Genomic DNA, 24,690 nt, shown 5'->3' on the forward strand with positions numbered 1-24,690 from the left:
ATATAGCCGTTTATTGGAGCAGCCCTCTTTCGGCTTCTCAAAGCGAGTTGCACGTACTGTTCAAAATACAACTCAAAAACTCTACTACCTAGTAGTATTCTTAGTAGCCATAGGTAGTCTCAAGTATCATAAGTCTCGAAGTCATCGAAAAGCACACCAACTTCTGTGCCCGTATTACCTCCAACTTGCCACATGCCCTCCCACAGTGTCCTCACCTGCATCATCAAGGTGCCCGGGTGACGCTGATGGCCTCCCAACTCCGTACTAGCTGAATGAATGGCCCTGCACGAGACAACTCCCGTACCAGAGCCTGCTTGTGCTCGTCTCAATTACCTAACACGTATGGCGGTCTGTGAATTCTCATTGGAAGAGAAGGCTCTGCTGGGTGGAGCGGCAATTCAGTAGCCATTGTACTGTGCTGTACTCGATACTTGTCCACTGGTACTCGGCAACCCTCGAAGCCTAGGGGCTCGTTTGTTTGTTCCGGCAAGCCCGATGCGCCCCCCTAACCAGCCACAAGTCACCCGCCCTATTCTCGTTAACCTTGGCTAACAGTTGGCAGGAGCGGTATTATTAGCCCGCTGCCGTCATAGTTTTTCTTTCGCCGCAGGTGACTGCTTGACTGCGACAGCCCGAAATCCCCAATTCAACTTCTCCCTCGAGCAAATTCTGCCGCCTCCCATCTTCACGACTTACTCCGCCGCTCATTTCGCGATTGCTCAACGGATTGGGTCTGATGCATGCTCACACATAACAATAGACCTCTTTGTTGTTCTTGCTTGAGCTGTTCACCATGTGGAGAAATTCACTGCTGAGGGGTGTCCAGGGCACCCGCCTGGCAACGAGGGCAACGGCCACGAGGCTTACAGCCCTTCGCAAGCCCCTCCCCTTGACGACGAGGCGACTCTACGCCGCGACGACGACGCCCAATGCCACCTACTCGCCCCCCGACCCCAGCGACAACTTCCTGTCGGGAAGCACTGCCAATTATGTCGATGAGATGTACATACAGTGGAAGCAGGACCCCAAGAGCGTCCACGTCTCATGGCAGGTCTACTTCAAGAACATCGAGAGCGGCGACATGCCCATCTCGCAGGCTTTTCAGCCTCCCCCGAACCTGGTTCCCGGCATGACAGGGGGTGTCCCTCGTCTTGCTGGCGGCCTGACCCTTGAAGATGGCTCCGACGTCACCAACCACTTGAAGGTCCAGCTTCTCGTGCGCGCATATCAGGCTCGTGGACACCACAAGGCTGATATCGACCCTCTTGGCATCCGCAACACCTCTGCAGGCTTTGGTAACATCAAGCCCAAGGAGCTGACGCTCGAGCACTATGGCTTTACCGAGAAGGACCTCGACACCGAGTACACTCTTGGACCTGGCATCTTGCCCAGATTCAAGCGCGAGGGCCGTGATAAAATGACCCTTCGCGAGATCATTGCTGCATGCGAAAAAATCTACTCTGGTTCCTATGGTGTGGAATTCATCCACATCCCCGACCGCGAGAAGTGTGACTGGTTGCGCGAACGCCTCGAGGTTCCCCAGCCTTTCAAGTACTCCATCGATGAGAAGCGCCGTGTCCTCGATCGATTGATTTGGAGCTCCAGCTTTGAGTCTTTCCTTTCGACCAAATACCCCAACGACAAGCGATTCGGCCTTGAGGGTTGCGAGACCCTGGTCCCCGGTATGAAGGCTTTGATCGACCGCAGTGTCGATTACGGCGTTAAGGACATCGTCATCGGCATGCCTCACCGTGGCAGACTGAACGTTTTGAGCAACGTCGTCCGAAAGCCAAACGAATCCATCTTCAGCGAGTTTGCCGGAACGCTGACTGCTGGAGATGAAGGCTCTGGTGATGTCAAGTACCATTTGGGCATGAACTTTGAGCGACCCACGCCTTCTGGTAAGCGCGTGCAGCTCTCGCTCGTCGCCAACCCCTCCCACTTGGAAGCCGAAGACCCTGTTGTCCTCGGTAAGACCCGTGCCATTCAGCACTACAACAACGATGAAAAGGATCACAAGACTGCCATGAGCGTCCTGTTGCACGGTGATGCCGCTTTTGCTGCACAGGGTATTGTGTATGAATGTCTTGGATTCCACTCTCTGCCTGCTTTCTCTACCGGCGGTACTATTCACCTCGTCGTCAACAACCAGATCGGATTCACCACCGATCCTCGATTTGCCCGATCAACCGCCTACTGCACGGACATCGCCAAGGCCATCGACGCCCCTGTTTTCCACGTCAATGCCGACGATGTCGAGGCCGTCAACTTTGTCTGCCAGCTGGCCGCTGATTGGCGAGCCGAGTTCCAGCACGATGTTGTTATTGACCTGATCTGCTACCGCAAGCACGGCCACAACGAGACGGACCAGCCCTCATTTACCCAGCCTCTCATGTACAAGCGTATCCAGGAGAAGGTTCCTCAGATTGATGTCTATGTCAACAAGCTGCTGCAGGAAGGTACTTTCACTAAGGAAGACATCGAAGAGCACAAGCAGTGGGTGTGGGGTATGCTCGAAGAGAGCTTCTCCAAATCCAAGGACTACCAACCCACGTCCAAGGAGTGGACTACATCCGCCTGGAATGGCTTCAAGTCGCCCAAGGAACTCGCTACGGAAATTCTGCCCCACAACGACACCAGTGTCGATCGCAACACCTTGAACCACATTGGTGAGATCATCGGATCGGCTCCTGAAGGATTCCAGATCCACCGTAACCTGAAGCGAATTTTGTCCAGCCGAACAAAGTCTGTTGTCGAGGGCAAGAACATTGATTTCCCTACCGCTGAGGCTCTGGCCTTTGGCTCTCTCGTCACTGAGGGCTATCATGTGAGAGTTTCTGGTCAGGATGTTGAGCGTGGTACATTCTCACAGCGCCATGCTGTCTTCCATGACCAAGAAACCGAGGAGACTGAAGAGACTTACACTCCTCTGCAACACATTAGCAAGGACCAAGGAAAGTTTGTCATCTCCAACTCTTCTCTTAGCGAGTTCGGTGCCCTGGGTTTCGAGTATGGTTACTCGCTGTCGTCGCCCAATGCTCTTGTCATGTGGGAGGCCCAGTTTGGTGACTTTGCCAACAACGCCCAGTGCATCATCGACCAGTTCATCGCCTCTGGTGAAGTCAAGTGGATGCAGAGAACCGGTTTGGTCATGTCTCTGCCCCATGGATACGATGGCCAGGGCCCCGAGCACTCCTCCGGCCGCCTGGAGCGCTATCTGCAGCTTTGTAACGAAGACCCCCGTGTCTTCCCATCCGAGGACAAGATTCACCGACAGCACCAGGATTGCAACATGCAGATTGCCTACATGACAACTCCTGCCAACTTGTTCCATGTTTTGCGTCGACAAATGCACCGACAGTTCAGAAAACGTAAGTCTTGCCCATATATCTAGTGTTTTACTCCGTCATAGACTAACACTCCTCTCAGCCCTCATCATCTTCTTCTCAAAGTCACTGCTCCGCCACCCATTGGCGCGATCAAACATTGAGGACTTCACCGGCCCCAATGCTGGATTCCAATGGATCATTCCCGACCCGGAGCACGAGACTGGTGCTATCAAGGCTCCCGAGGAGATTGACCGAGTCATCCTCTGCACAGGCCAAGTGTGGGCTAGTCTGCACAAGTACCGTGCCGAGAACAAGATTGACAACGTGGCCTTCACCCGCATTGAGCAACTGAACCCCTTCCCTTGGCAGCAACTGAAGGAGAACCTGGACATGTACCCCAACGCCAAGACCATTGTCTGGGCACAGGAGGAGCCTCTCAACGCGGGAGCCTGGAGCTTCACACAGCCGCGTATCGAGACGCTGTTGAACCAAACTCAACACCACGACCGCAAGCACGTCATGTATGCTGGTCGTAACCCCAGCGCCTCCGTGGCAACTGGTTTGAAGAATGTTCACACCAAGGAAGAGCAGGACTTCTTGCAGATGGCATTCAGTGTTACGCAGGACAAACTCAAGGGCGAGTAAATAGACGCGATATATAGTTTATATTAATAAATATTTAACTGGTCTAGAAGTTATAATATCATTGAAGGTTTTGAAAGCGCCGTGTTTGACCATTCCTTTGCTGCAGTGAAATATGATAATCGAAGCTGGGGAAGAAGGCCGTATAGGCTAAGTTTAACGGTAGCAAATCAATCTATTACTCATTCTTTACCTATCAGCTTCTTGCCGTCGGACGCATTGATAATACGGCCATTATAAGGGGCCACGACGGTCCAACGTTGCTCCCTCCTCTTCCTAAGACCCCTTTTACCTTCCCACAGGCCAATGTCATCCAGCAGCACCTCGACGACAGTCAGTGCGCGCGGTAAAGATGTCTTGCCGAGGCGAGGAGCTCGTGTGCAGAGGAGATGGACGTCGAGCAGCTGTGTGAATACAAGACCAAAGGTCGGCTTATTGGGCTTGTACCCGCCGGCATGTCCATGTCCCGACGCCTCGGAGGACGGTTTGAAAATCGACCGGAGAGTTGGGTCGACGGAAGGTTTCTGAGTGGCTGGTTGGTCTGGCGGCGGGATATCGTGCTCTGAAGAATGGGCTGCTGCCGCCGTTGCTGCTGTAGTTGCTGTAGATGACGCGGCGCCGGAGTCGGTGGAGTTGATGAGCAGTATGAGAGGGTTGGAGGAGAGTGTTCTGGAGAGGCGGCGCAGGCGGGAGGCGAGGAGGCGGAGGGTTGCGTGGGCGACTGAGTTGTCGCGCTGTGTGAAGAAGCTGGTGAGGAGGGAGGAGAAGTGGGTGATGAGGATGATGTCGGGGGTTGCCGATGTTGAATTGCTGTTGTTCGCAGCAGCAGCGGCAGCAGTGTTGGTAATGCTAGATGAATCTTGTTTTGATTGCTCGTCAGAAGTAGCTGCTGCTTCACCCTTTTGCACTTTATGCGGTGCCTCGGGCTGAGACGGCGTCTCCAAGGGTTGCGAAGGAGACAATGCTTCATCCTCATCTTGGCTGTCCTGAATCTCAGCAACAACAGACGGGCTCTGCGGCTCATCCCCCAAGTCTCTAGGAACATCATCGGCCTTGGCCTGTGTCTTGGCCGTTTCCCCCTCTGTTGGCTGTGCATCATCCCCTTCTGGTTTGTGGAGGACATGCTCCTCAGCCCCAGGAGCAACTGCATTGTCCAAGTCCGCCAGCACCTCGCACAGTCCATCCATGTCAAAGACGCGCGAAAGCAAGATTCTGTCCAGACACAATTTCCCCTGGGCCGCAATCTCACTAGGAGCCGTGATGCCTCTTGCTTTGAGCTCAGCCGTGATGCTGTTCTTGAGTAGTACGACGATGGTGCTGGGAGGCTTGGGCGTCACAATCTGGACCTTTTGAACTGCCTTGTCAAGGAGAGAGCACACTAACACTTGTAGCCCAAGCTATCATGGCACAAATCAGTATCTTGTAGAGAAGTAACAGTGTGAGAAGTGAACAAGAGTGAATGAAGACTTCCTCTCCACAGGTTCACGCATAAAAGGCACAGCAAACTCACCGTCACACCCACTCCATCCTCGTCCTCGGCACTTATCCCAACAACGCTTCCACGCTCAAACCCGCCAAGGAGCACATATACATCCAGATCCTCGCATCCGCTGGGACATGGGCCCAAGCTCCGCACAAAATCCCGGCGTCGCTTCTCGATGCTCGCAAGGGCTGAAGCTGAGACGAGCCTTGGCCGGGAAGGGTCCGGAGCCTGTGGGTTGTGGGCTACTGAAGGGACGATTTGATGATGCAGTGCTGCCATTTTGCCGGATGGTATTGAGTGGTCTCCAGTCTAGACTTTAATTTGCGTGTGTTTGAGCTTCTCTGATGACCAGTTGTCGTGGTGAGCTCTCTGTGTGGATGGCTGGCGCCATTAGCACCGTAAGTCTAAGTAGACGCAGAATAGTGGTGAGATTGAAGCAATCAGCTCATGATATGAAAATTTCCATTTCCGTACTGGAAATAATTAGTTGTGTGGTTGTAGATTGCCAAGATGGGATGATATACTGTACAGGTGCATGATGGTGGAGAAGATGAGAGTACGTGAGAGCGGAAGTAGCAGAAAGAAGTCTGTTATAGTAAAGATACCGACACACGACAACAATCGAGTCTGCCACCACAATTGCCTGGAGAGATGGCACATTATAAAATCACTTCGCATCATGATATGCCAAAATAATCTTTTTCTTCGTAGCAATCTACGTCTTCTAATAAGGAAAATCAAGCCCCAAATCCCTGGCACCCAGCGTCAGGTCTCTTGAGCACAAAAAGAGCCAGCATATATATGGTGAGCGTCTGCCAGCTTCAAGATAATCCATCGAGCCCAGGTCGACGTAATACCCAACCAAAGCTGCGAATTGCAGAGGTTTCCCTCTTGTTTGCGCCTCTGATACCAAAAATCTAAACAAAACGCAACAAAGCAAAACAAATCCCACAACCGGAGGAGAGAAACGTGGAAAGGGGGATACAAGGAGAAACATCCCAAGCTGTATGCCTCCAATCCCTTCCTCCATTTTTTTTCTTCGTTTTGTCCGTGGCAAAGAAAAGATTCACACGCCACCTAACTCTGTCATGTATCGCAACAAGGAGAAAATTAGAAAGAACAGGAGAATCAACATCGCCCAGAAAAAAAAAACAATTCCATATATTAAGTACACAGCCCGCTGAGATAAGAAAAAAGAATAAGTCTTCATATGCGGGCCTCAATAACCAAGGCTCAACTCTTAAATGGACAGGCACCTTTCTGCCCGAACGTTACTCCTCTGGAGAGAGCACTCCGTTGTCGCTCTCTCATCATCATGCGGATATCATATTTATGGACCATGGAATCCAACATTCGTATCGTCCAGCTACTCTAATACTCACGTCCCTACCAACTGCAATACACAGCCTGCTTTAGGCGGCCATTCCTCCGGCCTCACCGTTCCTGTTTGGTCGCCTCCCTCCCTTCAAACTCTTCATTCGGCCCAGGAGGCCCGATGGCTTAGCAGGAGCCTCATTGGACGGGGATGGCAATTCGTCTGCGCTCGATCGTCGTTCCAAGGCACTTCCTGAGCCTCGTCGTGGCATGGGAGGCGGCGAGAGTCTGCCTTCTCGTTCGCGTTCGCGCTCGCGCGGGGGAGGTCTGGGGACGTTGATGCGCTCTTCGCCAAAGTCGTCCGAGTCGTAGCGGCCATGGCCAGGCATGGGCCTGTTGCTATAGTCGGGTCGCACCCTCTGTTTGATTCTCTGAGCTACAGATTTCTTCCGCTGCAAGCCGCCTTCAGCCAATTCCTGAGCATGCTCTACTTGTCGGCGAACGATGGCCGATCGCGCAGCCGGCGTTCCCTCGAGGAAAGTCGAAGTGCCCAGACCTTGGCTTTCTTCGCCGTGTACCAAGGCTGCGCGTGCCTGGGGATCAAAAATGAGGGGCTCTCGAGGGTTCTTGCCCTTTCCGCTGGCAGCGAAGTCCTGGAATGCCTCATCACCACCATGGCCCATAAAGGACGAGTGATCGGGATTCGCATTGAGGGGGCCGGAGCCGCCAAGTGTGTTGTTGAGGGAGCCCTCGGGGAATGCTGACATCGGAGACAGCTTTTTGCTGTTCTGACGGTTCCGATGAGGGTTCAGAGCATCAAAAGGTCCATCATGATGGAACACTGTGAGGACAAGGTTAGAATACAACACCACGAGAGTAATAGCCAAGGAGTCAAGGGATGTAGGGGAGAAAGGGTGTACGAACAGCCTGTTCCGTAGATGCTGGTGGCATCCAGCTGATCAATAATATCCATCTTACGGCTAGGACGTGTTGATTTGCTCTTGCTATGCTGGCGGCGTCTGGCCTCAATGATCCTCTTTTCTTCAGCTGTAAGGGTCTTGGAATCAAAGTCCATGACGGACGAATCAGAGTTGCGCCTTGGGCGTCGCTGCGACGGCTTACGAGGCGGCGAATCGTCCAAAAGGCTGGGGCGGGTCGTCGGCTTTGGCGCTGGCGCCTTTGATCCTGGGGGAGGCGGCTTGCGGGCTCTCAGTTGTTCTTCCTGGGAACGAGTAGGACGGTGCTTCTCAGCAGCTCGTCCGGATGCCGTGCTCTCACTTTCACGGCGAGGGGGGACGGGTCGGTCTGTAGGGCGCTTCTGCAGCAGGGTTGAATCAACAGGCTGCTTGACTGAAAACGCGGGAGAGTCGTCAAGCGTCAGAGATCCCTATAATTTGGCAAAAAGCCAGCGGTCAGCGCCTGGTCTGCTAGATAGTCCCCAAAGTCCTTCCCTTCCCGTTTCTAGGGGCCATGGACGTGCCATAAAGGCTACGGGGAAAACGCACGAAGATATCCTCAGCAGTGAGGGACTGAGTTTTGACGGCGGCAGCCACATCGGCGGGCCGTGGAGCGAGAGGCTGGTCCAGGAACGGGTTCCGCGACAGAGGGCGCGAGGACGGCATCGGGTCGTCGAAGGGGGATGTAGGCGTCGTGGGAAAGGAAGTGTTGAGGTGACTTGGAGAGGTAGCGCGAAAGTTGCGGAACGGATTGTTGGAGGCCAGGCTGTCGGCATTGTTATCAATGCTGTTGCCATTGAAGGACAGGCTGGGCGCCTGGCCCGTGGGTTGCTGCCCTATAGGAGTCATCAGCTGGAGTCAACGGACAAGTGCAGGCCAGATAGGCGAGTGATGGGCAAACATGAAACAAGACGGCATCCCGTCTCGTCTACATGACACAGGCAGGAGGGTCGAATGGCGAGATACTCTGGCTTGGCAGCTTGGATCTTGGATGCCTTGGATACGCCGCTCAGGTCCGCTTTGGCCCCCCTTGATCTGTTTCGACCGATGATGAGAGGCTTCATGCAGACGGCATCTGCCCCTTTGCGCGTCTTTGCCGCCGGCCACTTTGGCCACTTTGGCCATCGCAGCGCGGTCGGCAACGCGGCACCGGGGCGAGGTCGAACGAGAGCCAAACAAGATGGAAGCCCCCATGGAAATCAAACAATCAAACGGGAATCTCGACGTCACGACCACGCAAGCAGGGCTGGAGATTGGGGATTGGAGGGCGCTTACCGGCGAAGTAAGAGCTGTTGGCGGCCATGATGGCTATCAATTGACAGTGTCCAAAGGGGTCTTGAGCCGGTTGACTCGCGACACAGGGGAATATGGCAGGTTAAATTCCTTGGTGCAAGGCTGGGCCTAGCGTCACTCCAAGCCGAAGCAAAGCAGCAGCTACTTAATAGCATCTACCCAATAGCGGTATTATGGCCTGTAACGAGTAATTCGACCAGGCGCGAATGCTGGATTTGATTTGATGGAGGTGAGGGAGCGAGCGAGCGAGAGTGCGCAAATGCAAATCACTGGAGGGGGACGAAATGGATGGATCTGTAGGTACGAAGTAGTTGGTTGGCGGGCAACTGACGGGCTGTCGAAACGCAGCAACAGTGCACTCACTGGGACTGGCTGCTTGCTAGTCGAGGTTAGCAGGTGGTTCCCCCCGGAGTTGTTGGAGTATGTAGGAGAAATGATGAGCTGCACAGTCCCGCGCTCTGCAGCCAAGGGCCACTCCACACTGTGCCAATACCACGCCAACTTAGATGTCTGGTCGCTCCCAGATCCAGAAAAGGGGGGTCTCGTGGGTTGTGCTGCGAATGAATGGGCGATCAACACACCCAGACGCAAGCGGCCAAAGAGATGCTGCGACTAGACGAGGGGCTTTTGCACGGATGCAGCAATGTCTGCATCATAGACATGGAGTTTGTGAAAGAAATCAAGGAAATACGCCGTATTCTGTACGAGTACAGTGCCAAAGCTACCTTACCCTAGCTACAAAGGACCTCGTACAATCACTAATAACTACTCCATGCCTCCATAGCAAAAGCCAGAGATTCAATTTGATGCTAATCTAATGCCGCGATGCTCAAAGCGTTCGGCATGTTCCCCCCTTTTACTCGAGATTATCGCTTGAGAAGTGGTGGACCCTGGGATTATTGACCCCCGAACAAGGCCCACAGCAGCAAGGACTCAGTGCCGGAGCTGTGCCAAAGTTCAAAATGTTGACTTGCAGACGGCGGGCTAAAGCTCAAGAGTGCTAGAGCGTCTTTCCGCATGAGGCAGCTGGCCGCTATCGATGCATCGGTTCGCACAAGTTTGGGAGATCCCAGGTCTTGTGGACCTTGGACCGTGGACCTTGGACCCTGACTTTGGCAGTATGGATATGAGATCAATGCCTTATAGGAGCACACTACTCCGTACTGTATAGGTACCAATACAAGGATAGGATGCGAAATGCAACCCTCTAGACAATGAGATTTGATGAGATTCAATGAGATTGGATGGGCAGCCAAAGAAATGCCAGATGCCGCCCAGGAATGCTTCAAGGCGAAACCAGGAGCCACAAAAACAAGGGCGGCAAAAGCGCAAAAGCGGCCGCCCCATACGGAGTAGGTACCTGGTACGAGCTTCTCATACAGGCACAGGCACAGGCACGCGCAGTGGAGGGAACATGACGGCGACCTGAAACAAGAGCGTATCACGCTGCCACTTGCAGGTACCCCGTACTTTTGTGCCTGAGGACAAAGAGCGTGCATGGCCCCGTTGATTCCTGTTCAAATACACTTGATGCCGTACTTGTGACTTCATGGGTGTGCTCGATGCCCTCCCAGTGCGAGCTTCAAATCTCTAGCAAGCTCTTCTCATACCTATTTAGGAGATTGTAGAAGCTTCAAGTTATTTGATACTATTGCTACTAAGACAATTCCCCCCCGCAACCATATTGTTCTAGTTGCTCCGAGGTGCAGCGCCGTGTCGATTTAGCCACATTACTCTAAATCAATAGCCGCCTTTAACCAATATAACCTCAATGCTTCGTACTCGTACATACCTTACGCATTGCTCTGTGGGCTCGAGTAATTTCAAGAGAACAAAGAGCTTCCCATCTCAATGCCTCAGAGACAAAGGGTACTACACAATGACAAGCAATCAACTGCTCGTACCTCCTCAACCACCCCAGCCAATCAATCATGCAACCCCCCTCTAAACAAATTAGCCTTTCACCCAAATCAAAACATCTCCTCACTTCGCATCTCAATCCCCAACAGCGGGGGGAAATGAGAGGTCAATGCCCCTCTTTGTTTTGTTATTCTTCCTTTGATAGGGAAATGAACGAAAAAAAAAAATGCTATCCCACCAGAACTTGCGTTGCTACTGTAGAAACAAAGGCAGGGGGAGGGGTTCGCCTCCGCCGCTAGATTCCATGTTTAATGACGACGATCCTTGCTCCTGAGAGGGGGATACCAGACGCTTAATCGTCGGCATGAGATGCCGTAAATACTAGCCCATTGAAAAAGAAAAATCTCTGCAAGAATGGCTGATAAGAGAGACAGGCCCTGAAACAATTGGGCGTTGCCATGAGGAGGCGAGTGGCCTCATGCCATACCGCACGGATCAAGACCCTTACCCGTACATACAACTTCAAGCATGTGGCAATCAGTTTCAGTGTTTTTTGGGGTCATGGATCCAAAATTACACGTAAATAGCACTGCTAGGCTATTCAATCCCGTAGACCCTGCTCCGTATTTGTGTCCAAGTTGCCCCATTGCCAATTACGACCAGACCGAACTCGGAATCCCCAATATCGACTTGCCGGCTAGTATTCGCGACTGGCATTAACTCGCATTAGGGCCTCAACAACCGCATGTCTTCCCTCGGCTTTGTTTACATGTATTTTCTAACCAGAGGGTACGGAATACATACGTGGAGGCCATTACTTGGATAGAATCGCAAACTCCTTCCATCGTTAACATGGAGACAAATAAATTGAAAGCATGGAAAATGTAACCTAAACGACACATAGATTCAATTTGTTCTTGATACATGGCAGCTATTCCCTGGATGATTGGTCGGATAAATTACAGGTAAAACATCCTCTCAAGATATCGTTGAGTGTATGATTAAGCTGTACATGAGGTACTCATGAAACCTATCTAGGTATACATGTACATTTACAGCTTTCCTCGTTGGACTACACAAACATACGAAAGAGATATAGCATACAATGAAATATTATTTTTATGTATTTATCTCGTGTCTAGACAAAATCCCGCGCCAGACCATGCATGTCCATATTCTTCAACACACGCACGGAAAGGCAGAGAGAGAGAAAACAATCGTCCAGCCAAGTCATGACAGATCAAACCAATTCCATGCCTCCTACTCTATCCTCTTCTGCCAATGTATATACACGTACTCCCATCTTATTCCTCTGACAGCGTGAAAGGAAAAAAGGAACGAGAAATGAAGAAAGGAAAAAAGGAAAGTATAAGAAATCGTAGAGGGGGGTTGAAAGCTCGTAATGTGCATTTTCGAATCCGGTACTTTCATTCCCATCAAAGAGATCAAATTACCTGACATAATTTGTGTGACATTCATCTCCATTCCCTTCCAGCTATCCGATTACCCTTCAAATTCTACGACTCCCGGCCCCCCTGTAGTCGACGAGCTGTTTGCTCGGCGCCGTCCAGCTGCCGTGTCAACCTCTAATAAGTTGTGATCGTGTCCCGGTTCTTTCGTAGGCACCGCCGACCCGGCTTCCGCGTCTGCTCCATCTAAAAGATCACGGTCTGTGCTCATGACTGATCGCCGTTCAACGTCTGTGCTGGCGCCTCCTGTCCCTCTCCTTACACCAATCGCAACCCCGACGTCATCATCGTCCTCCTCATCCTCCTCCGTCCGCTGGCTGGGTAGTGCATTCTTTTCAAGCTCCCGTTGAGCCTCCTCCATACGCCTTCGCACCTCGCTTGCCACGCGCATTCCGTCGGTAACGATATTATCCAAAACGCCGCGCAGGCCACGGCCGCCTCCAATGGGCCCGGCTTGGGTCTGCGATTGTGATCGCGTGTTAAAGCCTAGGTTGGAGAATGTCGTAAGCGAAGGGGCATACGAGAAGCTACTGGGAGTCTGAAGGCCCTCGATGATGTGGAGCGATGCTGGGAAGGAGCACTCAAAGAACTGTTCAAGAAGCTCGTCGGCCAGCACAACCATTCGGAAAGTCGGCAAAGTGATGTGAAGGGGGTGAGCTGGGTCCAGTGCCGCGTTAGCCGCTTCCGCCTTGGCCTTTGATACGCGCCGACGAGATTCGTTGTCAACGCCGTCGCTCTGGTCATTCGGACTCAATAAATCGACGGGCTTCTTGGCTTTCGTGGGAGTGGCCGTCGGTGAATCAAGCGCCAAGAGATCTTCCTCTTCTTCACTGTCATCATCGTCCCCAATGGCAAAGGCGTTCGGGTCAACCATTTCGTCGTTTGACCCGAATGAGTCGAAGCCGGTGCTATCTTGGTTCTTTGGGTGATCAGGGTCGGCGTACTCGAAACATCGCCTGATGAACGCACTGACACTGCCCAAAAACCGCTCCGCGTTGGATATTTCGGGAGGTAGGCTGCTCTGTGAGTCGCTGGCGCTCATCCCGTCGCCGTTCAATCCTACGGTTGAAGCTCCAGGGGTCAACGTTCCCTCTAGGCCGCGACGAGACAAGAAGAGCAGGGCTTCGGATATACGCAAGATACCCTCTCGATCTACCCTGCCATCATTGTCGTCATCGTACAGCTCGAAGAAATATGTGATTGTGCCCATGATATCCCTTTTGCCTTTGATTCTGGCCAGGCCAGTTACCACATTTTGGAGGGTCAAGGCTGATGTGCCGTCGACATCCCACTTGTTGAAGATGCGTCGTAGAAACTCATGTTCCGCAGGCTCCGGTCCGTTACCCCACGGTGACATTGCATCGGGCGTCCTCCTGTTGTTGTAGAGCCTGGCTTCGTTCGCCTGGGAGTCTGAGATGGCCCATTTCGACATGCCGGCCAAGAACTCGCGGAAGGCATCGTAATCCATCAGGCTAGTGCTTGGGCCAAGTCCGACGCGGCCCTTTTCGACTTCGTTAGGGGCAGCCGAGGGGAAGGCATCAGAGCCTCGTAGTCTGCTACTCTTTGCCTGGCGCTGCAGCTCTTCCTGAATCATTCGATCTCGTTGCTGTCGCTCGTAGAGGACATTGTAAAATCGATCATACAAGGAGCCCAGCTCTTCGGGGCTCAGCAACTTGCTGTCAGGCCCCAGGTTGCGAATGGCCGTTCTCTTGGCGAAGCTCTCGATGTTGCTCAGAACGGCATCCTTGTTCTTGAGTCGAAGCTCTGTGATGCTGCTATGAGTGACTCCGGCAAACTCCTTGAAGGCCACAACCATGAGCTCCTGAAATCTCGTCACTGCCCTCAGTTTGGGGTTTTCCGATTTCGGATGCGCAGATTCGTCGAGTCTGGCAAAATATGATTTGAGGACGGATATGAAAGCACCGTCATCGGCGGCATCCAGCAACTCTTCGCCATTTATGCGAAGGATTGCAAGGCCAACCTGGAACAGTACCTTGGGGCCCTCGACAAAAAAGACGTCCAACACACGGAAAGCAAACACCAGGGGCATTGAATTAATATACAGAGAAAGGAACCAAGGCAGTGATACGACGGACAGCTGAACGTCGCTCTTAACAAGATGCTCCCACAGAATGGGCATGGTCTTTTCAACAAGAGACTCAAAAACTTTTTGATCCAAGAGAGTGCCGTACATGGTGGTGGAATAATAGCCAGGGACCAGACGATCGCACAGGGCAGAGAGAAGGAAGAAGGCCTGCGGCTCGGACATGTAAATGAGCAGCGCCGCTACGACAATATTCATAGCCTGACAGTAGCCCACATCTGGATTGACCCAACTGTAGGCCGTGAGAACGCGGCGCAGCCTGCCAATGCCCTCCTCGCTCTGAAAGCCGGGGTATTCGGGTAAACTGCGATTGAGATCTTTTTCAATCTCATCAATGGCAAGGGATTCCTGGCCTTTAAACTTGGCCAGTGTATCACTGTATAATGTTGGGTTTTCTAGCCGGAGATATAAAGAGCCAGAGGTCACCTCCCATATCTCGCCTCGTAGGCGGTTAGGGAGACCAACACGAATGAGCTTGTGAAACGTAGGCTGGCGGATCAACATCATGTTTCGGCCGTTGTCGCGAAGATATTCAGCCCAGAGCCTCATCTTGGCCCTGTCACGGAGCTTCTTTGGGTCTCCAGGGTACCGGAAAGCCATGCCCAAACCTGCATCAGGAGGTGACACGTTCGCCCTGTCGTCGGTGCGCAAGAGATGCTCAGAGTAGCACTCGGCCACCACCTTGCGCAGCTTGCCCACGTTGCCTACTCCGGCTCTAAGACCTCGTTTTAGACCATCGCAGAACCTCTCACAAGCTTGCCGGGTGCCCGCCAGGTGGATCGTAATTCGCTGTTCTCGAACATCCTTGTTGCCGTTGTTGCTATCTTTTGGTTTTGCGACGTCTGCCAATAGGCCATTCCAGGTAGTGATTGCGAGAGCAAACTGCAGACATATGTTGGTCAGATGTAGAGCTTTACTGGAGGAGATTTTGAAAGGGGGGAGATGATGCCATCATCCAATCGACTGCACATACCTGAAAGTTTTGGCTATTCAGTCTCTCCACTCGCCTGACGGCGCAGAGGGGGAATGTGAAGCCACTTCCGCTTGGACCGCTGCCATTGGTTTGGCCGGTAAAGGCGGAAGATGTCGACGTGCTTGCTGATTGCGTAAAGCTCGTGGGTGTTGTCGAGAAGCAAAGATAGGCCTCTGAAAGGTGTAGCTTTCCAGCGTAGTGCCAACCCCTGTCGTGGTCCGGATCGCCGCGCGTAGTGTTTGAGGGCGGAATGGTCAACTCGGCATTGATCTCATATAGGGGCGTTTGGGAGGATGGGAGGCGGAACTGGCTCTGGAAGAGTGAAGCTTTGGAGGGATTGCGATCCGAGTTGGAGAGGTTGAGTCCCTGGGTGGGATCGATGAGCTGCTGGGCCCTCTGGACGATGTTGGACAGGTTGGAAAACATGGTGTCGAGGACATTCAAGGACGCATGTCGGTGTTATGAGAGAGGCGATGGCACCAGCCCACGCGACCGCAGAGAGACTGCCGGCCGTCGGATGGCTGAATGAGCCGCTGGGTTGCTCCGTTTGCTGGCGTCGGGCTGCCGGGATTGGGCCGTTGCGAGAGAGGGGAAGCAGGGCAGGATGCTGCGACAGAGGCTGGAGACGTAGCAGAAGGGCGGCAGAAAGCGGTCAGGACGAGCAAGATGGTGGCGATGCGCGAGGGCTGGGGATGATGCCGGCGATGGGAGCTTCGAGGGGGAGTTGTGGTGGTGAGGGCAGTTCTGTCGGGAGTCCAGTGACAGCAGCGGTCCAGGCTGCAGCTGTCTGCTGCTAGCGGCCGTTTGGCGGGGCTCAAGGAACCCTGTGCTGAGGTATTCAGCCCGGTCCCCCCCAAAGGCCCCCTCGCCAACCAGCGAGTCTGCCTTAGCTGCAGGGCTGCAGTTCCACGGCCAACCACTGCGCTGCATTCCCCGGGCGGCACTGGTGGACGCTGTAGCACCTTGAAGTGCCTGGAATGCACTAGCAGGTCCGCTGATCCCGCGCAACAACAGGGGGGCCGAACGTGCCCATCTCGGCACCTGGGCGCTGCTCGTACTCTAAAATTCAATTCCGCTGTGCAGCGTCGAGACGTCAGCAAAGAAGGGGCCAAGCCAGGCCAGGGGGGAGATTTGGTGAGATCTAATGCTGCCTCGAACTCAGTTGAGTGGCTACGGGTGAGTTCTTTGGAGCTCTTACCTAGGTAGGTAGTTGACAACATAGACTTGTGTGAGTAATGCCGTGCTATGCTGTTCTATTTTTGCCTCCCTGCTCATTCTCGTACGTGTGTGAGAAGCTGTTACAAGTTGATGTCTGGCAACAACCTGAAGCCAAATGGTCCCCTGTCCTCGGCGCCGGGTTCAGGGTCTAGATTCTACAGCTAGTCTTATCAGAGTTGGAGAAGTAATCAATGGATTATTGAGTCATCGGTGAGATCGAATACTACGTCCTATGAACCGTGTTGACATTAATCACATCGTAACTATCTAGCATTAACCTTTTCTACGTCTGATATCGACACACTCTCGATAAATCCATCCATCGGCCGCTGAAGCCGTGAGCACTTGGCGATTAACAAGCCGCATCTCCATAAAACGGCTGCCGTGTCGTCTTTCATTGGCTCTAGGCGGCTGCACCTGAAGAGGGCACGGTAGCATCACTAATCTCGTGTCCCTGTCAAATCAAATGCGGTTTGATTGATGACTTACATATTTGACGGATTGCATGCATGGCCCAACCCAAGGATGGACATTGTGACGGCAGCTGATCCGGGGCCAACGGATGTAAATCAAACCTGTCAACGGGTGCGATGCCTTTCACTTTACTATACTTGAGGCTGCCAAGGTATTGACTGACGCAATGAGAAAAACCCTCATGTTCTAGGTCCAGGTATTGACTCGTATTAAACGTGTAACCCACCAATGTGACAGGTCCTATCAATATGTTCCGATACTAGGTACGGAGCATTCACCGTTCCGAGATGCTCTACCAAATATCTACCTGCTGAACCAAAGAACCAATACAGCATAAGTCTCCTATAACAAATGTTTGTTGCATCTAGAGCACTAAATGATGCTGACTCGATTTCATCATTCCATCATTCTTCCAACATTCTTTCAAGAAACAAAAGAGCCCCATTGAGATCAAATTTTTGCCCTCTCGCGATGCTAGCCGGTAGCGCAGACGTAGCGTGCCCCTTGGTGTATCGAGACCGGCTGCTAGGGCCCCTCTAGCCTGTCGCTTGTTGCGTCATAACCGCCCCTCGCCGGATCCCCACGATGAAATGGATGCTGCGCTGCTTGCACTAGTTTTAGTAGATATTCAATCAGCCTCAGCCTCTGCCATCTTTTTCTGCTTCTGCCTCAGTTTCCGCCTCATTGTTTTTCTGCCTCTTTGCGTCTGACCGTGTGCTCACCATACGATAACACAAACGTCCAGAAACTTCAGAGCAGAACAAGACACAGGGCAAAGCGAAGCCAACGACGTGTTCTTGTTCCAAGCTCCGGCTATAAAAGGGAAAAAGAAGCAAACAGAGACAAGAGAAAGCCGAACAAGAGAGAAAAAAAAAAAGATATCCGTCAGTCAGCGCCAAATCCAACGGGCCAACCGGTCCTATCGATCCTACCCGCCATCCTCCGGATTCCTTTCGCCAGTTCCTCCGCTGCCTCTCCCGCCATGCTTCGATTGATGCTATAGCCCGACATCTGCCTCCGATCCTTGCGCTTTTTCCTTTGTGTCGCCTTCCACAAGTCGCATCCCATCTTTTGCATGCGCAAATCTCTCCCTCGCCCTCCGTCTCTCCGTATCTTGCCATCACGTTCGTTCACGAGGCCATGGACCTCCCTTGAACCTTATCCGCCAACCAACTCACCAGCCAATTCATTGCCAGAAGCACGCTTACGACCGATCTCGTAACCATTCTGCAAGCTCAAGGCCTCGCGGATGGCGGCCACGGTTGCTGAGACGCAGCCGGCGACCACTGCGCTATCGGCTGGCATGGCATCACCTCATCAACGCCATGCCGGCAGCGCTCTCTCTACCGATTCCGCACCCCAACCTCTACCACCAACTCGCAGCTTCAAGCTGTCTGATTTCAAGCGGGTGCGGACTCTGGGCACGGGTTCGTGTACACCTTCTTCAATCCACCATTGCCCTTATCCAACAGCAAGGCCTGAATCGCGATAACCGGGTTTTACTAAATAATCAATCTTTTTATATAGGCACGTTTGCTCGAGTATGTCTGGTCCGCCCTGCCAGCGCCACCCAACCCCTGGAGGAAGAAAAGAACCCTGAAGTATACGCTCTCAAGATCCTCAAGAAGACGGAGGTGATCAAGCTGAAGCAAATCGACCACGTGCGTAACGAGCGAGCCATCCTGGCAGACGTGGCAGGCTACCCCTTCATCACCAATCTACTAGGCTCATTTTCCGACAACGAGTCATTATACATGCTCCTCGACTACGTCCCCGGCGGCGAGCTCTTCAGTTATCTACGGAAGTACCGCCGGTTCGACGAGCAGGTTGCGCGCTTCTACGCCGCCGAGATTGTCCTTGTATTGGAGTTTTTACACGAGCGGCAAGGTGGTGTGGCTTACCGAGACCTCAAGCCGGAAAACCTCTTACTAGACCAGGAAGGACACATCAAACTCGTTGACTTTGGATTCGCGAAACGGCTGGGCTACAAAGACGACAGGCCGGTCGAGACTTACACGCTTTGCGGTACGCCCGAGTATCTTGCGCCGGAGGTCATTCATAACAAGGGCCACACGACAGCGGTGGACTGGTGGGCGCTGGGCATTCTAATATACGAGTTCCTGACGGGCTATCCTCCGTTCTGGCATCAGAATCCTATTGAGATTTACAAGCAGTAAGTTTTTGGACGCTTGCGGCTCTTACGAGCTCCCTCGTGATGCACATTACCACTGCTCCCCCCTTTTTTTCTCGTTATAAGTGCTGACCTCGCGGCACCAAGAATCGTTGAGAAGCCCGTCATATTCCCACAAGAGCCAGTCATATCAGACGAGGCCCAAGACATCATCAAGTCCTTCTGTACGATCGACCGCTCCAGGCGCCTCGGCAACATCAGCGGCGGCGCCGGCCGCGTCAAGGCCCACCCCTTCTTCAACGGAGTCAACTGGGACGACATGCTCAGCCGTCGGCACCGCGGCCCGATTATTCCCCCCCTTCGATATCCCGGCGACGACCAGTGTTTCGACCAGTACCCCGAGGAAGACGGGACGCGCATCCCTTACACCGCCGACATGGCCAATAGATACGACCCCTACTTTGAAGATTTTTGAAAAACACGAAAATTATTACTTACCCTGCGATTAAGCTTGCATAATCTTGTTTTTTTTTTTTTTGTTTATTCTTTTTTGGCTTTTGTGTTTTCCGAAGGCGCTGGTCTACATTTACTTGGCAAAAGAGAGTGGGTGGGTTTAATAGGTAATTACTGCTGCTTTTTTTCTTTTTATGATGTGTCACCACTCGCCGGTAAATGATTTGATCGTTATTATTCCCAAATGTTATTGCCATGATTATTTCTGGGCTTCGGCGCATACTCCGTTTCAGGAGAGGACTTTTGAGAGATAAGAGAAAATCGATGTTTGCTTGGAAGACGTAGCGTATGACGACGTTTTTTTCACAAGTACATGGTTATTTAATGAAACAGGAAAAGGAGCTGTCTAAAAAGAAAGAAAAAAAAGAACAAAAAAAAGAGAGAAGGAGACGAGCTCTGAGGAACCAAGTCAGTCTGTGTTATATAGTCTCACAGCATAGGGGAGGAAATACCTAGTACTATTAATATATACATACGCCTTGGGCGTGATGAAACAACATTTTTGAAACGGTGTATTTGTATATATACATATATATATTACCAAGCTATCTATCTACCTTGGCCAAAAAGCCAGACCGATAATGATGAATCGTTGTACAGAGCGAACTACATCAAACACTTCTAACACATGCTCCAACCCAATCCACAACCGCCATAGTAAAACCAAGACAAATAAAGATGATGAAAAAAAATCACACAACGCCAGCCCTGCCCTCCAGCCTTCCCACTGCACTGCCGCGTTTAAACAACTCCCCTGTCTATGCTCCAGTACCAAAAGATGTAATACCCAAACCAATTAGACATCAGACAGACCCCCTTCCACCAAAGTCACACAGCCTTACATGTATGCATAACGGTACAGCCAGTATCCGCTCGCGCCTGTGGCCAGTAGAGAGCCCATAATATACGCCCCTTGCCTCGTGCTCCAGAGAAACATGGTCCACCCGGCCGCGATCTCGCGCCGCCGTGCAGCCACTCTGCGCTCCCAAGCCTCGGGATCAATCTCCACAGGTAGCCGCACGCGCGGATCAACGCCGCTGTCACCGGGCGAAGCGGATCCGGAAGCAATTTCGCTGACTGGGGGAGCAAGGTCCTCGGGCGAGATGAGTGGCACGTCGACGCGGAGGAAGACGGGGCGGTGGTCGCTGGTCCGGATGACCGGTAGCGCATCGTAGGCCCGGACTTTCATCTTTGAGTCGATCCATGACGGGAGCTCGAGATACAGGATGCGGTCTGTCCAGGCAGGGTACCGATGTGAGGCAAACTCCCACTTGACTTCATCGACGGAGCTGCCGGCGGTGCCGGGAGGAGGCGTCTTGGAGTCCACGACGTACTTGTAAGTCGGCGGAAAGGCCACGGGCTGCTCTGACATGCCATGGAGTGTGCGGCCGGCCAGCCGTTCACGGGTGAGCTGATCGAGGTGCAAGAAGTTGGTGTAGTAGTTTTCTGATCCGGGATCCAGATTCGGGAACGCAGAGTAGGGCGTCGGAGACGTGGTAGAAATGCGGTAGTTGAGATCTCCGGCAACAAACAGGTGAGACGACGGCTTGAAGACGGAAAGGTTGTGAAACTGCTGCTGAAGCCGGAGGTCCTGCTCATGGTGCTCCTCACGCAGCAAGCGGGCCTGCTCCGAAGCATCGCCCTCCTCGGACGACAAGCTCTGGCTCCTCGATTCGGCGTCCCGCCTCATCTTGCTCAACACCTCTTCCGGATTCTCAAACGTCAAACCGCGCATGATGGTGCCCCAGTTGGCGTTGCGCCGCGGCAAATTCCACTCCATGGCCGCCAGATGCGTCGCCACAAACGTCAACTCTGTTGACTCTCCCCCGACCTCGTACAGTGCTCTCAGGCCGACCGCTCCCTTGTTGCCCATTTCAGCGGCACCGAATCCTACTTCAGCCTCCTGGATGTCCTTGAGCCGGGCAGGATCTCTAACAAACATCATAATGGCCGTGTACCCCACATTGAGGTTTCTGATAAGCGTATAGTGGCTTCTCCCACTCTGTGATTGTGAGTGTGACAGTGACTGTGATGTAGGATTGGAAGTAGCAGCAGCTTCTGAGCTGCCATTGCTCTCTCCATTCTGTGAATGTAGTGAAGCCGCGAGGTTGATTGCCTCTTCAAACCGTTCCACATACGGCTTCAGGAAGTAATCTCCCCCAATGAAGGCATAACTCAGGGGAGCAATCTCTTGTAGCGATCTTTCATAGAATAAGCACACGATCCAGCCATTTTATAGCAAAAAATGGTAGAAGATTGAGAAAAATGGTAAAAAAGAAAGGATAAGAGCAAAGCATGCGAAAAAGGGGGGAAGTAAACATGAAAGTCGTGATGAGGTAATCCCAACTTACAGGACAACCACCTCTGGCAGTTCCGCGGCATTCCGCGCCAGGGCAGTCTGCAAATGACCCGCGAAAACAGGCACGTTGATGAGCTTCGCCGCGCAGTTGAACGTCAGGACCAGCAGGTCCAGCGTCGAGGGCGTCATCTTTGCCGCGTCGCTCGGCGGTTCGATTCCCATGCTGCGACGGGATTGAAGAAAAACAAGAAGAAAACGAATGTCAACGAATGTCAATGACGGGCTGAAGCTGGAGTGTCTGGTCCGGTATTATTATAGCTCCAGCTGGGGTTTTTCTTTGCTTTGTTGGATTTGCCGGGAAGGCCAAAAAAAGCACCGTGCCAGGCACCGTGTTCAGTTGACAAAAAGAGGCGCCAAAAGAGAACAGAGAGAGAACAAGCAAGGAGAGGCCGCTCAAGCGGGGTTCGCAGCTCCCTTGTTAGCTTTGCAGCACAGCTCAACCAAATCAAAAGGCAGCAAGTGGGCAACAAAATGAACAAAAAGGGCTGAATGAAGAGTGAATATGAATCTGCCTTTGCGATTGGAGCTCCCCCAAGACCCGAAGACACAGCCTCCTAATATATATGTCTCTTCAGCTTGGCTCTCGATACGACAGCGGCGGGTACCTTTGCTGTACGCCCAACGCCGGTAGGCATTCCGTGTGGCTGAAAGGTACAGTCATGTACCGCTCGCGGGTCATGCAACTATCGCCAAGGGTGCCAGACGGAGCGCTCGATTTGTCGGCTAACCCTGCGTCAGCGCATAAGAATAACTGGAGGGCTTCAGGTCAGCTGCAGGCAGTGCATGCTGCTAAACCTCGACTGCTTAGGCGGTGCCAGGTAGCACTAGGTATGTGCTAGCAGTATACTGCTAACTGATCCATACCAACCTGAAGTGTGGATTGAATCCATCATAGAATTCCACTTCCAACTTTAACACTTGATCAATCCGTCACCGTAGGCCCTCGATCAGGCGGCAGCTGTAGTCCGTAGCTACATCCATGTATATACTAAGCCACCTCACTACCAAGGTATTGATGGATTGATGGATTGATGATAGTAGGTGTTGCTCAAGTGCTAGGACTGCAATTGCCACTACCGCTACTCCGTACTCCGTACTAATTGGCACAACGCCATGGGGCTCAGTCAGGCAAGGGAACATGTGATCATGGGTGGCCTCGTGGGACCCTTTGCTGGCCCACGCACGCGACTACATGCACATTCGCATACACGCATTTCTACATTACACTTTGCGGGTGAGACATTGAGTGGCATTTGCATCAGCTGTGTATAAGGAAAAACAAAAAACCAAATTTGATTGCAGACTATATGACCTACTACTGGCTGAGCTGAGCTTGTTTCTTAGCGACAAGAGACTCGTTGTTGATGCCTTGACCATGCCACGAAGCTTTGACCGTCTTCTTGTCCCATGTGCCGTCAAAATCCCTTGGCTGAGTGCGACGAGTTCAATGACAGGCACCCAGTGTGTATGTAGCGGCAACAACAACGAGTTGGCGTCAGGTGCCATGGCCATCATCCGTATATCATATAGTAAAGCCATGGTAGCGATTCCTTTAAGACGACCCCCCTTGACAGATTAGGCTAATTCACTGGAATGTAAATCTTGTCTCGTCGGTAGCCCAATTGCAAGCGAAGTCGTGTCAAACTTGTCACCACTGCCGTCCCCCACCACGTCCTTCAAGGCGAGCTTCGCGGACAACCTTCCACCATCAAAATAATGATGTCAGTTAACCGCACCAAGAGACTGCCCCTTCCACCTACAGGCCAATCTCATCGACTTCCCCAGAAGCTGCCCTTCGACACGCCGGCCTAAAAATAGAAAACAAAAAAATCGAATCGAGAAGTAGAAAGTATGATGCATAGTATTAATGACCAAGGAAAGAAAGGAGAAACACCCGCTCACTGAGACGCAGCTGTACCGCAACGACTGAGCTTGGGACCATGGCGGAAGAGTATTGTCAAGACCCATGGGGTCCAAGCCCGGCATTCTAAGCGCTCGAGCTGGCAAGGCTTATACGGCCATCTCTAAAACTGATAGCAAGCCATCAGAGACGGCAGCCATTAAGTTTTTGAGATTGCTGCAATGGTCCAACAACGAAATGTTACCGGACGTGCCGTTCAGATTAACGTCTCTAAATCACAAGGAGATGCTTTTAGGTGGAGTGTTGAAAGGCTCCAATCCCAAAAAAGCACTTCCTCATGATTCAGAGTAATCCGAGCCATGCGTCAAGTCGTGAATTTAGAGATGCGTCGAAGAACAAGATAAAGCGATGCGTGGGGGCAAATGAAAAGAAATGAAACAAAAGGGAGGGGAGGTGCATAAAGGCGAATTTGAGAACCACAAAGATCGACAACAGGCCCCAGGACGACCAGAGTCACCATCGGATGACTACAGTAGGCTTGTTGCGTGTCTGAAAAGGTCGACTAAGGGTAAGAAAGGAGGTTCTCGCAGCAACCCGCAACCACTTTGCTCAGATCCCACAAGAGAGGTGCAGAAAAAAAAGCCCAAAGTTACTATCTTTCAGTTTGGCCGATAGTTGCCGGAGGCATATCCCGCTCCCTTTGAAGCAGAG

The 24,690-nt window shown here is 52.4% G+C and overlaps 8 protein-coding genes across 8 annotated transcripts; 2 read left to right on the forward strand and 6 right to left on the reverse strand.

Annotated features, from left to right (window-relative positions):
- Positions 1-402: 402 nt before the first annotated feature.
- On the forward strand, positions 403-4,266 carry M431DRAFT_510673 (hypothetical protein). The gene is made up of 2 exons (XM_024919522.1): positions 403-3,371; positions 3,430-4,266. The coding sequence occupies exons 1-2, from the start codon at positions 794-796 to the stop codon at positions 3,972-3,974; spliced, it is 3,123 nt and encodes a 1,040-aa protein (XP_024771204.1). The 5' UTR covers positions 403-793; the 3' UTR covers positions 3,975-4,266.
- Positions 4,154-5,918, reverse strand: M431DRAFT_121379 (hypothetical protein; the record flags this gene model as incomplete). The annotated part of the gene is made up of 3 exons (XM_024912131.1): positions 5,488-5,918; positions 4,980-5,368; positions 4,154-4,781 (listed from the first exon to the last, which is right to left on the reverse strand). The coding sequence occupies exons 1-3, from the start codon at positions 5,731-5,733 to the stop codon at positions 4,154-4,156; spliced, it is 1,263 nt and encodes a 420-aa protein (XP_024771205.1). The 5' UTR covers positions 5,734-5,918.
- A 948-nt stretch (positions 5,919-6,866) lies between these two features.
- On the reverse strand, positions 6,867-8,573 carry M431DRAFT_92741 (hypothetical protein; the record flags this gene model as incomplete). The annotated part of the gene is made up of 3 exons (XM_024924395.1): positions 6,867-7,609; positions 7,693-8,155; positions 8,274-8,573. The coding sequence occupies 3 exons, from the start codon at positions 8,571-8,573 to the stop codon at positions 6,867-6,869; spliced, it is 1,506 nt and encodes a 501-aa protein (XP_024771206.1).
- A 3,024-nt stretch (positions 8,574-11,597) lies between these two features.
- On the reverse strand, positions 11,598-11,818 carry M431DRAFT_510677 (hypothetical protein). The gene has a single exon (XM_024919523.1). The coding sequence runs from the start codon at positions 11,801-11,803 to the stop codon at positions 11,612-11,614; it is 192 nt and encodes a 63-aa protein (XP_024771207.1). The 5' UTR covers positions 11,804-11,818; the 3' UTR covers positions 11,598-11,611.
- Positions 11,819-11,974: 156 nt separating this feature from the next.
- On the reverse strand, positions 11,975-16,170 carry M431DRAFT_121386 (hypothetical protein). The gene is made up of 2 exons (XM_024912132.1): positions 15,424-16,170; positions 11,975-15,332 (listed from the first exon to the last, which is right to left on the reverse strand). The coding sequence occupies exons 1-2, from the start codon at positions 15,847-15,849 to the stop codon at positions 12,381-12,383; spliced, it is 3,378 nt and encodes a 1,125-aa protein (XP_024771208.1). The 5' UTR covers positions 15,850-16,170; the 3' UTR covers positions 11,975-12,380.
- A 2,194-nt stretch (positions 16,171-18,364) lies between these two features.
- M431DRAFT_7904 (hypothetical protein) lies at positions 18,365-19,721 on the forward strand (the record flags this gene model as incomplete). The annotated part of the gene is made up of 3 exons (XM_024922772.1): positions 18,365-18,542; positions 18,643-19,288; positions 19,394-19,721. 3 exons carry the CDS (start codon positions 18,365-18,367, stop codon positions 19,719-19,721), a joined length of 1,152 nt encoding a protein of 383 aa, XP_024771209.1.
- A 539-nt stretch (positions 19,722-20,260) lies between these two features.
- Positions 20,261-22,630, reverse strand: M431DRAFT_510680 (hypothetical protein). Its single transcript, XM_024919524.1, has 2 exons — positions 22,111-22,630; positions 20,261-21,960 (listed from the first exon to the last, which is right to left on the reverse strand). Exons 1-2 carry the CDS (start codon positions 22,278-22,280, stop codon positions 20,598-20,600), a joined length of 1,533 nt encoding a protein of 510 aa, XP_024771210.1. The 5' UTR covers positions 22,281-22,630; the 3' UTR covers positions 20,261-20,597.
- A 1,164-nt stretch (positions 22,631-23,794) lies between these two features.
- On the reverse strand, positions 23,795-24,623 carry M431DRAFT_220181 (hypothetical protein). The gene is made up of 2 exons (XM_024913563.1): positions 24,367-24,623; positions 23,795-24,127 (listed from the first exon to the last, which is right to left on the reverse strand). The coding sequence occupies exons 1-2, from the start codon at positions 24,497-24,499 to the stop codon at positions 23,841-23,843; spliced, it is 420 nt and encodes a 139-aa protein (XP_024771211.1). The 5' UTR covers positions 24,500-24,623; the 3' UTR covers positions 23,795-23,840.
- Between the last annotated feature and the right edge of the window lie 67 nt (positions 24,624-24,690).

This window comes from Trichoderma harzianum (genome assembly GCF_003025095.1).
Source record: "Trichoderma harzianum CBS 226.95 unplaced genomic scaffold M431scaffold_11, whole genome shotgun sequence".
Lineage (NCBI taxonomy): Eukaryota > Fungi > Ascomycota > Sordariomycetes > Hypocreales > Hypocreaceae > Trichoderma > Trichoderma harzianum.

Coding starts and splice junctions, on each gene's coding strand:
- M431DRAFT_510673 (XM_024919522.1), top strand. CDS start 794: ATGTGGAGAAATTCACTGCTGAGGGGTGTCCAGGGCACCCGCCTGGCA. Junction 3,372..3,429: donor GCACCGACAGTTCAGAAAAC/GTAAGTCTTGCC, acceptor CACTCCTCTCAG/CCCTCATCATCTTCTTCTCA.
- M431DRAFT_510677 (XM_024919523.1), bottom strand. CDS start 11,803: ATGTATCAAGAACAAATTGAATCTATGTGTCGTTTAGGTTACATTTTC.
- M431DRAFT_121386 (XM_024912132.1), bottom strand. CDS start 15,849: ATGTTTTCCAACCTGTCCAACATCGTCCAGAGGGCCCAGCAGCTCATC. Junction 15,333..15,423: donor TGAATAGCCAAAACTTTCAG/GTATGTGCAGTC, acceptor ATATGTCTGCAG/TTTGCTCTCGCAATCACTAC.
- M431DRAFT_510680 (XM_024919524.1), bottom strand. CDS start 22,280: ATGGGAATCGAACCGCCGAGCGACGCGGCAAAGATGACGCCCTCGACG. Junction 21,961..22,110: donor CTGCCAGAGGTGGTTGTCCT/GTAAGTTGGGAT, acceptor ATTCTATGAAAG/ATCGCTACAAGAGATTGCTC.
- M431DRAFT_220181 (XM_024913563.1), bottom strand. CDS start 24,499: ATGGTGACTCTGGTCGTCCTGGGGCCTGTTGTCGATCTTTGTGGTTCT. Junction 24,128..24,366: donor GCTTTATCTTGTTCTTCGAC/GCATCTCTAAAT, acceptor TGGCCGTATAAG/CCTTGCCAGCTCGAGCGCTT.